Source organism: Sus scrofa, chromosome 5 (assembly GCF_054392235.1).
Source record: "Sus scrofa isolate SSC_HxYL_T2T_F1_AM1 chromosome 5, Sscrofa_HxYL_maternal_Yorkshire_Landrace_v2.0, whole genome shotgun sequence".
Classification (NCBI taxonomy): Eukaryota; Metazoa; Chordata; class Mammalia; order Artiodactyla; family Suidae; genus Sus; species Sus scrofa.
In genome coordinates, this window is record NC_139387.1 from 26,952,126 (window position 1) to 26,966,365 (window position 14,240).

The 14,240-nt window shown below is 49.6% G+C and overlaps 2 protein-coding genes across 5 annotated transcripts; one reads left to right on the top strand and one right to left on the bottom strand.

Moving 5' to 3' along the window:
- Positions 1–245: 245 nt before the first annotated feature.
- Positions 246–4,234, bottom strand: METTL1 (methyltransferase 1, tRNA methylguanosine). The gene is made up of 6 exons (XM_003360738.5): positions 4,100–4,234; positions 3,079–3,242; positions 1,997–2,181; positions 1,791–1,904; positions 1,532–1,633; positions 246–1,383 (listed from the first exon to the last, which is right to left on the bottom strand). Exons 1-6 carry the CDS (start codon positions 4,210–4,212, stop codon positions 1,228–1,230), a joined length of 834 nt encoding a protein of 277 aa, XP_003360786.3. The 5' UTR covers positions 4,213–4,234; the 3' UTR covers positions 246–1,227.
- Positions 4,235–4,334: 100 nt separating this feature from the next.
- EEF1AKMT3 (EEF1A lysine methyltransferase 3) lies at positions 4,335–14,104 on the top strand. 4 transcript variants are annotated; one of them, XM_084956221.1, is made up of 4 exons: positions 4,335–4,379; positions 4,589–5,012; positions 5,125–5,236; positions 12,014–14,104. In XM_084956221.1, the coding sequence occupies exons 2-4, from the start codon at positions 4,836–4,838 to the stop codon at positions 12,403–12,405; spliced, it is 681 nt and encodes a 226-aa protein (XP_084812347.1). In that variant the 5' UTR covers positions 4,335–4,379; positions 4,589–4,835; the 3' UTR covers positions 12,406–14,104. The 4 variants fall into 4 exon arrangements, with proteins under 4 accessions (XP_084812347.1, XP_084812346.1, XP_084812345.1 ...); XM_084956220.1 differs by having other exon boundaries at positions 4,361–4,470; XM_084956219.1 differs by having other exon boundaries at positions 4,361–5,012.
- Positions 14,105–14,240: the final 136 nt, after the last annotated feature.

The following is a 14,240-nucleotide window of genomic DNA, read 5'->3' on the forward strand; positions in this document are numbered from 1 at the left end:
GACCAAGATGCAGTTGATCCCTGGTATTCCTGACACATCTGCAGGGAGCTGGGGCCCCAGGAACCCATCTTCAGGAATTCCCCAGCCTCCAGCTCCTCTGGGGGAGAAGCAAAGAGGCAGAGCTGTAGGCGTCCTCAGATTCTTGACTCCCTGGGCTGCACATTGTCTCCATGTGAGCAGAGTTTTCCTGCACTACCACATCTCCCCCTTCCCCTGTAGCTGACACTGGACAGAAGGCAGATGGGTTAATGAGTTAAAATGGCTCCAGGAGCCTTCGTCTTTATTCCTTGCGGAGAGGCAGGTTGGTTTTTTGGGTTAACAAGCCCTGTCCTCCAGCCATGGGAATTTGGGGCTTGAGTAACAGCAATGAAAGAACTTTTTTGCAAATTAGACAAGTTCAGAGATTTGTCTGGGCTCCCGTATGGAGGAAGGGCTAGGCGAGTGCTCTGAATCTCCAGCCGACTCATCCCCTTTGCCGGGGCTTTCTAGTCAGCAGCCCCTTTCCACTTTTAGCTTCAGAATCCTCCCAGGTTCAGCTTTCTGCTCCTCACCACCTTACCCTACCCCTACCCCCAAGCAGGCTCTGTGCCAGCCAGTCAGCTCTCAGGTTCTGCAATCAAAGTGAATGTTAACAAGGAAAAGGAGAGGGTCTCCACCATCACACCCTCCCCAGGGTCTCTCCAGAGACAGCAACAATAAAGAGAGCACAGGTTCCCCAGGTCAAGTCTTACGCAGGGAGAGGACAGGAATGATACACGCTCTAGCCTTGCCTGGGTAATAGCAGCATGGGCACATGCACATATATACATGTTACCCCAGAATAACAAAGTAAATATAGTGGGCAGGTGATGTGAGCCTAGCAGGCAGTTTAGATGGAGAGTGGAGAATTGCATTGCTCACTCTAGCTGAGGAGAGATCCTAGAAGGAGAAGGGAGTGCTAAGGGAGAGCAAGACCCCGCTCTCTTCCAAGGATCCCCTTCTGGTCCAAGGTCTTTTGACCTTCCCAGTCAGCTGCTTTTGCTTTCTGCTGTTATTGGAAAGGCAAGGTGAGAGGAGTCAGGGGTAGTCATGTACTTCAGGGTTCTGCCCGGGGTAATTCTTCAACTTCTTTGAGAGACTGCTGCCTCTCAGCCCTAGCAGGCTCAGCAGGGAAGGTCCAGGGGCCCAGTCTTCTTTCCAGTCCCTGGAAGATGGGGTCCAGCTAAGGCCAGGTCAGCAAAGGCAAAGTCAGTGACCAGGAGGGGTGGGACTAGGGGTCACTGCCTGGAGGGTGGGATCCTGTATCCTTCGGAAGATGGCTGGGAAATTCTTCCCTCCATTGCGTAGAACTTTCTTTCCCTCCTCGGTTGAGGTGCCCAGATGTCCCACAATGGGGTCTTCACTCTGGGAGAAGGAAGGGTCCAATGAATCTTCACCCACTGTTCAGGCCGCCCCTGACCCCAAGACTCCTGTCCCACCCTCCTGGCATGAAATTGAATTCAAAAAACATAGAACCATTCTGGAAAAGGTCTTTCCAGAAATCTCTGCTTACCAGCTCCTCCAAAGGCACACGCTCAAACAGGGGGTGCCCTTCAAAATGGGTGCACATCCAGTCATGTAGCTCCAGCACGTCAGTTATGGTATATACCAGCCCCTGCACAGGCAGAATCACCCGAGACAGGGGGCTGTACGCCATTGAGCAGCAGGATGATAGGAGTGGTGGTGAGTATCAAAGGCAACCCCACTGAATTCTTAGTGGAAGGCCCCTGAATAGGCCACCCATCCCATCTTCCCTCCCACTCCCAACTCACCCCAACACTCAGCACATAGGCATATTCTGCCAGCAGTGTGGGGCTGATGATTCGCCACTTGTGCTTTGTCCGCTTGAAATGTGGGTCAGGGAAGAGGAAGAACATCTTTGTCAGCTGTGAGACAGACGTGCACCAACAGGGTTGTGAGAGCCTGGCCTCCATGCCCTACCTGCCTACCAGCCCAAACCACCAGGGCCCCTCCCCACCTGGCCTTTGCGGAAGAAGTTAGGAAGATGTTTCATGGCATTGCTACGGAGACAGGCGATGTTCTGGAAGCCACCTCCAGGAGCTGCTCGTAGGGCCCGAATCCGATCTTGTACATAGTCTGAGACTTTCACCCGGATCTCCAGACCCAGCATCAGTGTGTCTGGGAACAGCGGTGACAGTGCCACTGAACACAGACATAGGAATGGAATCATCAACCTCATACTTGCGAGATGTGCAAAGGGGTCAACACAGGAAAGGAAGCCTCAATCTGCAAGTACCAAAATCAGTAATGGGAAGTGTGGCCAGCCAGCTACCTGCGCAGTTGGCCCTGTGCTGGAGAAGTGGGCTGGGGGAGACTCACAAGGACTGGAAGAGGGAGGGCCAGGGAATACATGTATCTTTGCAAGTGCTTTAAAGTTTTCACACATTGTTTCATTTAATCTTCACATACTATGTGGTAAATTGCAAAGATGAGAAAACTGACTGTCTGAAATGCCCAAAATCACAGAGCTAAGAAGAGGGAGAACTGGAACTCGAACCAAGGTTTCCTGCCACCAAGTACCATGCTCTTCCTCTCTGTTGTGCCGTTAAGTCTATGGAGAAGTGGGTCCAGCATGCATGACTGGGATGATACAGACAATACAAGAGAAATTTGACAATATGAGCTCAGAGAAGGAATGAGTTCTGGTGAGGAATGGGGGCGGGGGAGGGGTGGTGGTGGAATCCCTGAGAAAGACAGTTCAGGATCACTGGCCACAGTGACTAATCTCTGACGCTTGTGCTGACCAGCTCACTGACCCGGCACCTCGCAGGTGAAATGGCTCATGTAGGGACTGGGGCCGGGGCGGGACTAGACAGGACAAGCCAAGTTTAAGAGTTTTTAAGGCAGCCCCCTCCCTTCTCCAGGGCAAAGGCCACAGACCCGGAGTGGAGAGAAGGTGGAGGTTCTCCACACTGATGTCACAGCACCAGCGTCTGGTCTGAAGGGGAAAGGCCAACTACCAGCCCCCACCAAACCTGCTGAGGTGGCAGAACCTAGGCATTGCCTCTCTTTGCCACAGAGAAAGGGCCAGAGTGTTACCTAACAGGCCACCATAACCACAGCCTATGTCTGCAAACTCCACTTGGGCCTGAGCTCTCTTTTCTTTCTCATCTTTTGGGTCATCGTGGCTCTGATTTTGAGTCGGTGGAGTGAAGAACTCTGGATATAGCTCAGACCAGTCCATGTCCTCTGGCTTCACAGGGCTATTGGAGAGAAGACGTGAGAAACATGAGAAGGATGGTCATGTCGTTGCAGAAGTGATACAACATGTGTGTGGGTGGATGGATGAGGGTAGGAAGTAGGTTAAAGGAGTGTTTCTCAAAAATTCTGTAAGAGCGGGTCCTGTGGCATCTAGGACTCACAATGGAAACTACCCTTAACTCCCAGTGTGAATCATAGACCCATCATGAGGCCCATTAATTGCTGATTTGCCCATCTCCATTTCCAGGGGTTGATGTAACTCTAGCCAGGCACCTCTCCTTTCCGGGGCACAAGTTCCCTTTGTCCCAGAGACTGGCTGCCTAAGACAGTGGGACCTTACTTTGCTATTGAAATGTTCTGTGGGAAGAGGAAAGTGGGCGGGATTGTATATACGTCTGTCTTTTTGTTAAATTCTATAAATGAAACTGAAAGACAGACTCTTCCATAAGTCTAGTTTCGATAACAATTTTTTTTTCTCCTCACTTGCGGCATGCGGAAGTTCCCGGGCCAGGGATCGAACCCGCGCCACAGCAGCGACCTGAGCCACTGCAGTGAAAATGCTGGATCCTTACCCCGCTGTGCCGCAAGGTAACTCTTTTGCAACAATTTTTTTTCACTTTCCAGACTTGCACCGCTACCCAGACTTCGGCCAGAACGCCACGCCCCCTCCCAACGTGCCAACTCCGCGCTCTGCCAAATCTCCCTGACCCACCTCCAAAATGACGTCACCCAGTTGATTTCTCCGAGTCTAACCTAAACCTTCCAACCGTCCCAGCACAATAGCTCTTCCGCGCTGCACCGCGCTATTTTGGGGGTCCTACCTTCCTTTCCCTCCCCGCCCCCCGCCCTGCTCACTCACTAGCACAGTGTATGGTCTGCCATGGGGTTGGAGTGAGCCCGCTGTCGATAGTAGCGCTTCTGAGGCTGCGAGGCTTCGGCTTCTGCCGCGTCCCGAGTCTCGGCACCCGCCATGATCCCTAGCGGCAGTTTCTCTACGGAACCCACGTGGAGACAGAGGTTCTGGGCGCAGGATAATGACGCAATCAGACACGTTGCGAGCAGAGCCCGCCCCTTAAAGTCCCAAGAGCGAATTCGGCTGGGCCTGGCAGGGCGGGGCCGCAGGGGGCCGCAGGGGGCCGGTACGGGAGGGCTCCTCCGCGCCGCTGGTCTTCAACACACTGGCAAGGCTAGATCTGCACCGAGCCTCTTTCCTTAGCCTGCTTCTACTTGGTCTGGGTTACACTCTTGGTTGCAGGCCCCTGTGCCCCTCGCTGGTGAGAGGGGTCCGAGGACCCCGCTTCCTATGGTGAATTAATCCTCGCTCCTCTCCCCTCCCCCTGGTCTCCAGGCATTCAGCTGGATCTGACCCTCGCGGTCCCGCGTGAGTCCCGTCCGGTGTGCGCTGGAGCCCTGAGCCAGAGAGGCCGCTCCTCATTCCACGTCCAGGAAGTCAAACTGGAGGAAAGAAGGCAAACTCGCGGAGGCGGGGCTCGGTGCCACGGGGCAGCCGAGACTGCCCACGGCCCCCCAACCCCCACCCCGCTTCAGCTCTGGGATCCGAGTGCCCACCGGCGTCCCTGCACTCTCTTTGCCAGATGGCAGACCCCCGCCCAGATCCTGAATCAGAGCCCGAATCGGTGTTCCCACGGGAGGTCGGGCTCTTCGCCGACTCTTACTCGGAGAAGAGCCGGTTCTGCTTCTGTGGGCACGAGCTGAGCATCACAGAGAACTTCGGATCCCGCCTTGGCGTGGCAGCGCGCGTGTGGGACGCGGTGAGGAGTGGGCGGCTCTGGGCTAGGGTCCGCGGGAGGTCCAGACCCCGGACTTGCCTCCTTCCATATGGAGCCATCCCCGCTACAGTCTTTTCTCTTTTTTCTTCTGTAGGCTCTGAGCCTGTGCAACTATTTCGAGAGTCAAAATGTGGATTTCCGAGGCAAGAAAGTGATCGAACTGGGAGCGGGGACGGGCATCGTGGGTATCCTGGCAGCACTGCAGGGTGCGTGAGCTTTGCGGTGGGAGATGGTGGAGGGGGTACGGGACAGGGATATGAAGTTTTCTTCCTGAATTCTTGGGAGAGGGGAGTATTTTGGGACCAGCCCAGTCTCTTCTTTTTAACGAATCTTCCCCCACCCCCAGCCCACCTCCACCTGCTCTTGTGTGGCCAGACAGCGCTGGTTGGCTGTAATAGCACCCAAGGTGGTTGATTTGGAGGCAGGAAACAAAAATCCGGCAGGCCTTAGCAGAAGGAATTTTTCCTGCGTTTTTGCTCTTTGTGATTTTTTGTGGACTATGCTGTCATGTAAAATCTTTGCTTTGGTTATGGTCTTCTGTCAAAGCGCATATATGGGGGTACCCTGTAGGGGGAGCAGTCTGCAGGTATTAAATCTCATAAGTACTTTGTAACTTCATTGCGAGTATATTTTTGATTCTTTAGGTTTTGATTGCTTGGGAGGAGCAAGCTTATGAGTTTCTGAGGGTTAAAATGTGTTTTGTGGGAAGCAGGGTAGAAATTAGGCACTTCAGACTCAGGAAAGGAAATGGTAAGGAAAATTTTGCTTCATTTTTGTCAAGAACCAAAAACTACAAAGGAAACAGTTCCTTGGTTTATAATCTAATGGGCAGGCAAAACTTCACACTGAAAAGATTCCTTTAAAAACACTTATGGGAGTTCCTGTTGTGTCACAGAGGAAACAATCCTAGTATTGATGAGGATGCAGGTTTGATCCCCGGCCTTGCTTAGTGGGTTAAGGATCCGGTGTTGCTCTGAGCTGTGGTGTGGGTCGCAGCCACAGCTCAGATACCAAATTGCTGTGACTGTGGTGCAGACCAGCAGCTGTAGCTCCAATTTGACCCCTAGCCTGGGAACTTCCATATGCCATAAGTGTGGCCCTAACAAGCAAAATAAATAAATAAATTAATTAAATTGAAATTAAAATGACACTTATGATGTGGAGTTCCCATTGTGGCTCAGCAAGTTAAGAATCCAACTAGTATCCATGAGGATTCACATTCCATCCCTGGCCTTGCTCATTCAGTTAAGGATCCAGCATTGCGTGTTGCTACGAGCTGTGGTGTAGGCTGCAGGCTTGGCTCGGATCCCAAGTTGCTGTGGCTGTGGCTCAGGCTGGCAGCTGCAGCTCTGATTTTACTTCTAGCCTGGGAATTTCCATATGCTGCAAGTGGGGCCCTAACAAGCAAAAACAAACAAACAAAAAACCCCCACTTATGATGCCATCTCCCTAGGAATGCAAATTAACATGTCCTTGTTCACAGGGACGTAACACAAAACACATTCAGGGAAGTCTTTCCATTCATTCAACCAGCATGTATATAGAATCTCCTATGTGCCAAGACTCATGCTAGGTGCTGGGATACAGCAATGAGTAACACAGATTTCCTCTCCCCAGGGAGTTTATGGTCTAGTGGTGAAGATGGGGAAAGATGTTACAGCATGAGAACTATGTTGGGGTATGTGCAGAGCTAGTGGACATGCTCTGGCCATGTCTTCCTTGACTCTCTGGGAGTCCATCAAAGAGACGCTCTGTCCAGAGGAGGAGCGTGAACACCCCAGGCTTAGAAAAAATGGAGGGAGTGTCAACAGCAGCTTTCCATGAAGGATGGGTGGATGAGAAGTGGGTAGCTAGGCTGAAATGTGAGAAAAGGCATGTGACATGGATGGAAACATTTTTCACTTGCTCCTAGACTGGCTTCTTCTTTTGCTCCCTATTCTGCTGCCAAGTCAGAAATCTGGTGTTATTCTCGTCCATTGCCCTCTCCCCTCACATCCTGCCAATCAGCAAGTCCTGTGGGTCATATGTCCCTCATATTTCCCCAGTTGTCTGTTCCTCTTCCCTCCATCTGTAGTTCAGGCCACTGCCATCTTTCCCCTGGATTTTCACAGGCATCTTCGAGCTTCCCTAGGGGGGACATTTGGCATGCCCAAACTAGATCTCGTCAGCTTCCACCACCAAACCTGTTTCTCCCTCAGGCTTTCCCATCCCAGTGAATCAAACCACCATCCACCCAGTAGGAAAACCATCTTTGACATGTCCCTTTTTCTCACCCTCATCTCCATTATCCGAGTCCTACTGATTTAGCTCTTAAAAATCTCTGGAATCTCCTGTTTTTCCATCCACACCGATGGCTCCACTTTCCTGGATGGAATTCAATTAGCCAAACTGATTTTCCAGCTTCTACTCCTTGCCCCCACCTAGACGTCCGCCCACTCTACCCAGATCAAATCCCTCCCCCATCTTTCAATGGCTTCTTGTTCCTTTCAGGGTAGAACCAACCCCTTTAGCATGGCCTCCAAGGCTTTGGCTTCCCCTCTTAGCTTCTTTCTGTGCCTCTCCCTCTCCCTCTTGGGCTCCTTATGCTACCTAGTGCCCTCCTGTCAGTTTCTCAAGCCTGTGTCAATGACCCCTTCCTTGGAGCCTTCACACAGGGGGTATACTCTGTGTCTGGAATCCTTGTACCACCTGATAATGCACCTTCTTTGGTGCTCAGCTCAAACATCATTTTCAAGGGAAGGCCTCCTTGACACGCCTGCCCCCAGGCTATCTTATGTCCTCCTAGTACTATATATACAACTGTGCCAACTGGTTTCTTCTTTCTCTTTTTTTTTGGTTTAAATTTTTTTTTTTTTTTTTTTTTGGTCCTTTTGCCATTTCTTGGGCCCCTCCCGCAGCATATGGAGGTTTCCAGGCTAGAGGTCTGATCGGAGCTGTAGCTGCTGGCCTATGCCAGAGCTACAGCAACACGGGATCCGAGTTTCGTCTGCAACTTAAACCTCAGCTCATGGCAATGCTGGTCCTTAACCCACTGAGCAAGGCCAGGGATCGAACCCAAAACCTCATGGTCCCTAGTTGGATTCATTAACCACTGAGCCACGACGGGAACTCCCTTTTGGTTTCATTTTAAATTTGTCACTAACCTCAGATGCATTGCCCAGGTAGCCTATTACCCTTCCCTTATTTGTTTATTCTCCCGCTCTCCTAAACATCTTGTTTTTTACCTCTTTGCCCTTCAAACTGCCAGATGTCTCTTCAGTTGATGATTTATCTCTTCTGATCTCTATTTTCTCATAGAAAATGTCCAGATGTTCCTCTCACAGTGTCTACTCACTCAGCTGTGTCCGTGTCTGTCTGCCCTGCTCTCTCCCCGTTACTGTGGATAAACGTGCTGTGCTCCTAGTTAGGGTCAGGCCCTCCATGTGTCATGAGACCCCAAGCCTTCTCATCTACTCAAAGACATTGTTCCAGCAAACACCTCACTCCCCCGCCTCTCCTGCATTATCCCTTTTCCTTTCCCTCTGGACCATTCCAGATGTGTCTGTGTGTGTATTATGCATATAAATAAATAGGCTGTAATTTCTCCTATCTCAGAAAAAACTCTGGATCTTACACATCCCTCCAGTTACTGCTCCATTTCTCTGCCCTGCTGTATAACAAAACTCAAAAGAGTGAATGCTCACTGTTGTTCCTCTCCTCCTATTCTTTCCTCAACTCCATTCCCGACTGCACCCCCTCCCCACCCATCCCCTCCACTTCAGTTGCTCTAGTCAAGGTTGTGAGCGTCATTTCTTTCTTTCTTTCTTTTTTTTTTTTTTGTCTTTTTGCCTTTTCTAGGGCCACTCCTGTGGCATATGGAGGTTCCCAGGCTAGGGGTCTAATCAGAGCTGTAGCCCGCCAACCTATGACACAGCCATAGCAACGCAAGATCCGAGCCACGTCTGCAACTTGCACCACAGCTCACGGCAATGCCAGGTCCTTAACCCACTGAGCAAGGCCAGGGATCGAACCCGCAATCTCATGGTTCCTAGTCGGATTCGGTAACCACTGCGCCACAATGGGAACTCCAATGAGCATCATTTCTGACTCCATATTGTTATGTACAGGAGTCAGTTATGAGCCCACCTCACTGTCTTTGCAGCATTTGTCACTTCCTTCTCCTCGAAACACCTCCTTTGGCTTCCAGGGCACCACACTTCTCGTTTCTACCCACCTCCATGGCACTTTTTCCATTCTCCTCTATTGATTCCTTTTCTTCTTTGCAACTGAAAGTCTGAGTACTTCAGGGCTCAGGTGCAGTCCTTTGACACCCCGACACCCACCCCTGCTCCCCTCTTTGCAGTCTACACTCCCTCCCAAGCGATCTTATCACCTCGTGCTTTAAATACCCTGTCCATGCCGATGACTCCTTCAGTTATGTCTCGACTGGTTTGTATAACCTGCTGTGTGCTCGATATCTTCCTGTGGTTGTCTGATGGACATCTCAAACTTAATATGTCCAGAAACGGACTTAGGATCTTCCTGTCAATATCTGCTCCTCCTGCAGCCTTCCTTACCTAAATACATGACACTTTGGTCTTCTAGTTGTTTAGCCCAAATATCCTGGAGCCATCTGCCATCCTTAACTTCTTTTCCGCTAATATTTCCTATCTAATCTGTCAACAAATCCTATTGACTCTACCTCCAAAATATACTCAGGATCTGAACACTTTTTTAAATTTTTAATTTCAGGGCCACACCTGTGGCATATGGAGGTGCCCAGGCTAGGGGTCGAATCGGAGCTGTAGCTGCCAGTCTACACCACAGCCTTGGCAACGTGGGATCCGAGCCATGCCTGTGACCTAAACCACAGCTCACGGCAATGCTGGATCCTTAACCCACTGAGCGAGGCCGGGGATTGAACCTGCATCCTCATGGATACTAGTCAGATTCATTTCTGCTGAGCCATGACGGGAACTCCAGGATCCGACCACTTTCTTGACATTGCTGCTGCCCTGGTTTAAACCACCATCACCTCTCATCTGGGTTATGGTAGTCACCTCCCAACTGGTCTTATTCTGACCTTGCCCGTCTGCAGTATTTTCTTGTCACAGTAGCCAGAGTGATTTCTTTAAAGCCATTCTTCTTAAATTCTTAAAGCAATAAAGTTTATGCCCTTCTTCCATCTAAAATTCTTCAGGATGGAGTTCCTGTTGTGGCTCAGCAGATTAAGAACCCAACATATCATGAAGATGCGGGTTTGATCCCTGGCCTCGCTCAGTGGGTTAAGGATCTGGAGTTGCCACAGGTGTGGCATAGGTTACAGCTGTGGCTTGGATTTGATCCCTGGCCTGGGAACTTCCATATGCCATGGATGTTGCAAAAAAAAAAAAAAAAAAAAAAAAGTACATACATAAAATAAAATTTTCCAGTAGCTTCCCATCTCACTCAAATGAAAAGCCAGATTTCTCAGTCTCCTTGCAAGGCCCTGGCTAGGATTTGGCCCTTACTATTATCCCTCTCAGTTACTCTGCTCCAGCTACTGGCCTTCCTGCCGGTCCTCAGACTTGTTAGCCACTCCTGTCTCAAGGACTTTACACTTGCTAGTCCCTCAGTTGGTACAGTTTAACCTGAGAGGCCCACACAGTTTGCTCTATCACTTCCTTCAGATCTCTGCCCAAACATAATCTGCTCCACAAAGCTTTCCCTAGCTACCCAACTTAAAATGATATTCCCTGCTCTGTCCCTTGTGTAATTCTTATTTTCCTTCCCTGAGGCATTAAGCTTCAGCACAGCACTTCTCACCATCTGACTTGCAGTGTGTCTTGTTTCTTTTTCTTCTTTCCTCTTTTTTTTTTGCTTTTTAGGGCTGCACTTGTGGCATATGGAGGTTCCCAGGGTAGGGGTCGAATTAGAGCTATAGCTGCCAGCCTATACCACAGCCACAGCAACGCAAGATCCAAGCCACATCTTCGACCTACACCACAGCTCATGGCAATGCCGGATCCTTAATCCACTGAGCAAGGCAGGGATTGAATCTGAATCTGTGTCCTCATGGATGCTAGTCAGATTCATTAACCACTGAGCCACGACAGGAACTCCCTTAGTTTATGTTTCTTGCCACTAGACTCTAAGTGCAGGAGTGGAAGGATTCTTGTCTGATTGGTTCACTGCTGTATTCTCAGCACCTGGCATATAGGCACATAATGGATATTAATAATCGAGTGAATTCTGTTCCTGTAATAATCATTATGATTATGATTAAATACTTGGCAGTACCTAATACTCCATAATGAAACTCAAGGCAGGCCAAGAATTTGTGTTGCTCACCACTGTACCCCCAGAGCTTAGGCTCAGTACATATATTTACTGCATGAATAAAGCTTTCTGAAGTTCTAATCTAATCATCCTTACTCTCCACTCTACCCTTAAAACCTGTTGCCCTCGAGGTCAAGCCCAAATCGCCCAGCATGTCATAATCATTTTCCTCTTTACTCTCATGTCTTGATACTTTCCTTTCCACATCTTCCAAGATCCAGCCTTCTTTGCATATGCCGTGCTCTCACTACCAGGCCTTTGTACCCTCTGTTCTCTGCTTGGGAAGCTCCACCTGACTCACTCCCTCCTGTCCTTTAAGGCTTGCTGAGGTCATGTCTTCTGGGAAGCTTTCCAGACCCATGAAGGCTGGTTTGTGTCAGTAGGGGGTGGGTGCACAGCCCACCTCCAGCCTAGTCCTGCCCAGGCTTCTGTTGACCTCTATTTGTTGTGTGTTGGGCAGAGAGGTTGAAGATTAGCTCAGAGAGAATGTCGATGTTGTAGAATGTAGAGTAATGAGATGGCAGTGGATGAGGCTGAGGTTAGGGCAACTACAATCCAAAGTGTGGACTTTGGGCTGTCAAAACATTATCCTCTTAGGCCCTCAGGTCCCTGAACTGTCTGGGCAGGAGTTGAATCCCCTTGTTTGGTCCCTCTGACTTGCATTTCTCCTCCTTCCTCTCTCTCAGGGGGGGATGTTACCATCACTGACCTGCCCCTGGTCCTAGAACAGATCCAGGGAAACGTCCAGGCCAATGTGCCAACTGGAGGCCGGGCCCAGGTCCGAGCCTTGTCCTGGGGGATTGACCAGCATGTCTTCCCTGGAGACTATGACCTGGTGCTGGGGGCGGATATCGTGTATCTGGAGCCCACCTTCCCACTGCTGCTGGGGACCCTCCGACACCTGTGCGGGCCCCATGGCACCATCTATCTGGCTTCCAAGATGAGAAAGGAGCACGGGACAGAGAGCTTCTTTCAGCACCTCCTGCCCCAGCATTTCCAACTGGAGCTGGCCCAGCGGGATGAGGATGAGAATGTCAACATCTATAGGGCCAGGCACAGGGGACCAAGACCTGCTTGACGTCACACTTCTGCTCCTCTGAACCCCTTGTTCTAATGAAGAAACTGCCAAATCTTCAAAGCCATAAACATAAGGACCAAAAACAGATGGATTTCCCTTGCCTCTGTCTTTCCTCCTTCCCTCTTTGTTTCTTGAGGTACTCTTGGGCAGGTGCAGGAGGTGCTGTTAGGGATACCGGAGCCCTAGTTGTACTGGGTTAGAGTGCAAAGGAAGTTCCCGGTTCCCATTCTCAGCAGAGGAAGATGGAGGGTATCCAGGACTTTAGGCGAAGGAAAGGTAAGTAGGATGTGAGAAGAATGGCTGCAGAGACAGACATGCTCCCGTCTAGTCCTGCTATTGTCTTTTTTATGCAGAATGGATTATTTTTTTAGATTCTACTAGAGTTTTGTTTTTGTTTTTTGTTTTTTTTTAAAGAGAGAGAAATGAGCATTAAAGATTTCTGCATCTAAAGGACTCAGACTTTTGCTGGGGTCCTGGGAAGCAAGAAACCTCAGACCACCCACTTCTTGCTTCTAGAGACAGTCTGGTGGTCCCATGGCTGTAACTGGGTCAAAGTCCTCCCAGCGCTGAAGTTGGGGATAGGCAGCAGAGGTGTCCTTTGGACTGTAGCTCCTTCACTCTTTGCAGAGTTGGAGCCCTGATCACCATGTACTAGGTTCTCTTATTTTTCTTTAGGTTTCCAAGCCCTGTCTGCCCTTCCTTCCTAATGTGTTTTGCCTTCACTTCTTTTCTCCTCCCACTGTGGGACCTCTGGTTGGGGCTCTCTTTACTTCACCTTGGGCCACATATCACCTCCTCTGGCCTCCTTTCATTCCCCTTTAAACCATTTTGTAAACTCTCTTGAGTTTCCAGAATCAGTTCTGATTAGCTTCTGCTGCTGCCAAGAGAAGCAAGAATAAACTCTTCTGCTCTGTACTCAGTCTATCCCATATGATCCCAAATTACCCTTCTACTTCATTTCCTACTGGTTTCCCACATGTGTTGCAGCCTCCTACAAAAGGTCTATTCTTTGTGCCCTAAATCCACACCAAGATTTTCTGACTTCTTCCTTCACTCTTTTTGATGATTCCTTGCCTGGAAGGGCTGTTTCTGCCTGTGAAAAATCTTCATTACACTTAACCTCGTTCCTGAAAAAAGCTTTTCCTTAGCTTCCTGTTTGAATATGATTTCTTTCTCCCTTGAGACCCTTTAACTGTTCCTCTTGTGGGGCTTACCTTGTCTTGTATGATCATTTGTCTGTTCCCTATTTTCTCCCCATTAGATTACCTTGGAGGGTAGGGCTGTGGTTCCTGGCACACAATTGGTGTTCAACAAATATTTTTGTTCGGGAGTTCCCATCGTGGCTCAGCAGAAATGAATCTGACTAGTATTCATGAGGATGCAGGTTCGATCCGTGGCCTCACTCTTGAGTTAAGAATCCAGCGTTGCTGTGGCTGTGGTATAGGCTGGCAGCTATAGCACCCATTGGACCCCTAGCCTGGGAACCTCCATAAAAAAAAATATGTAATATATATATATGATTTGTCTGTTCCTTCAACAATATTTACTTGGTTTGTTGGAGGGACTCCACCCCTTCCTCTCTAGGTGTCCTTGGCCAAACTTTTGAACCCGCCTAACTACCTCACAAATTTGTCATGAATCATAAATGGACATTGAATATGAAAGCGCATTGGAAATAAACATAAAGTCTTACCACGTGTCTTATATTGTATTGTTATTTTGTGACAACTCTGTCTCAGGCTTTCCATTATTTTGCCTGGATGGCGGCGGTGGCGGTTTGCGGGGAGTGGGGTAGTAGCAATTTCCTCGTGAAATGCCATCTCCAAAAGCCAAGT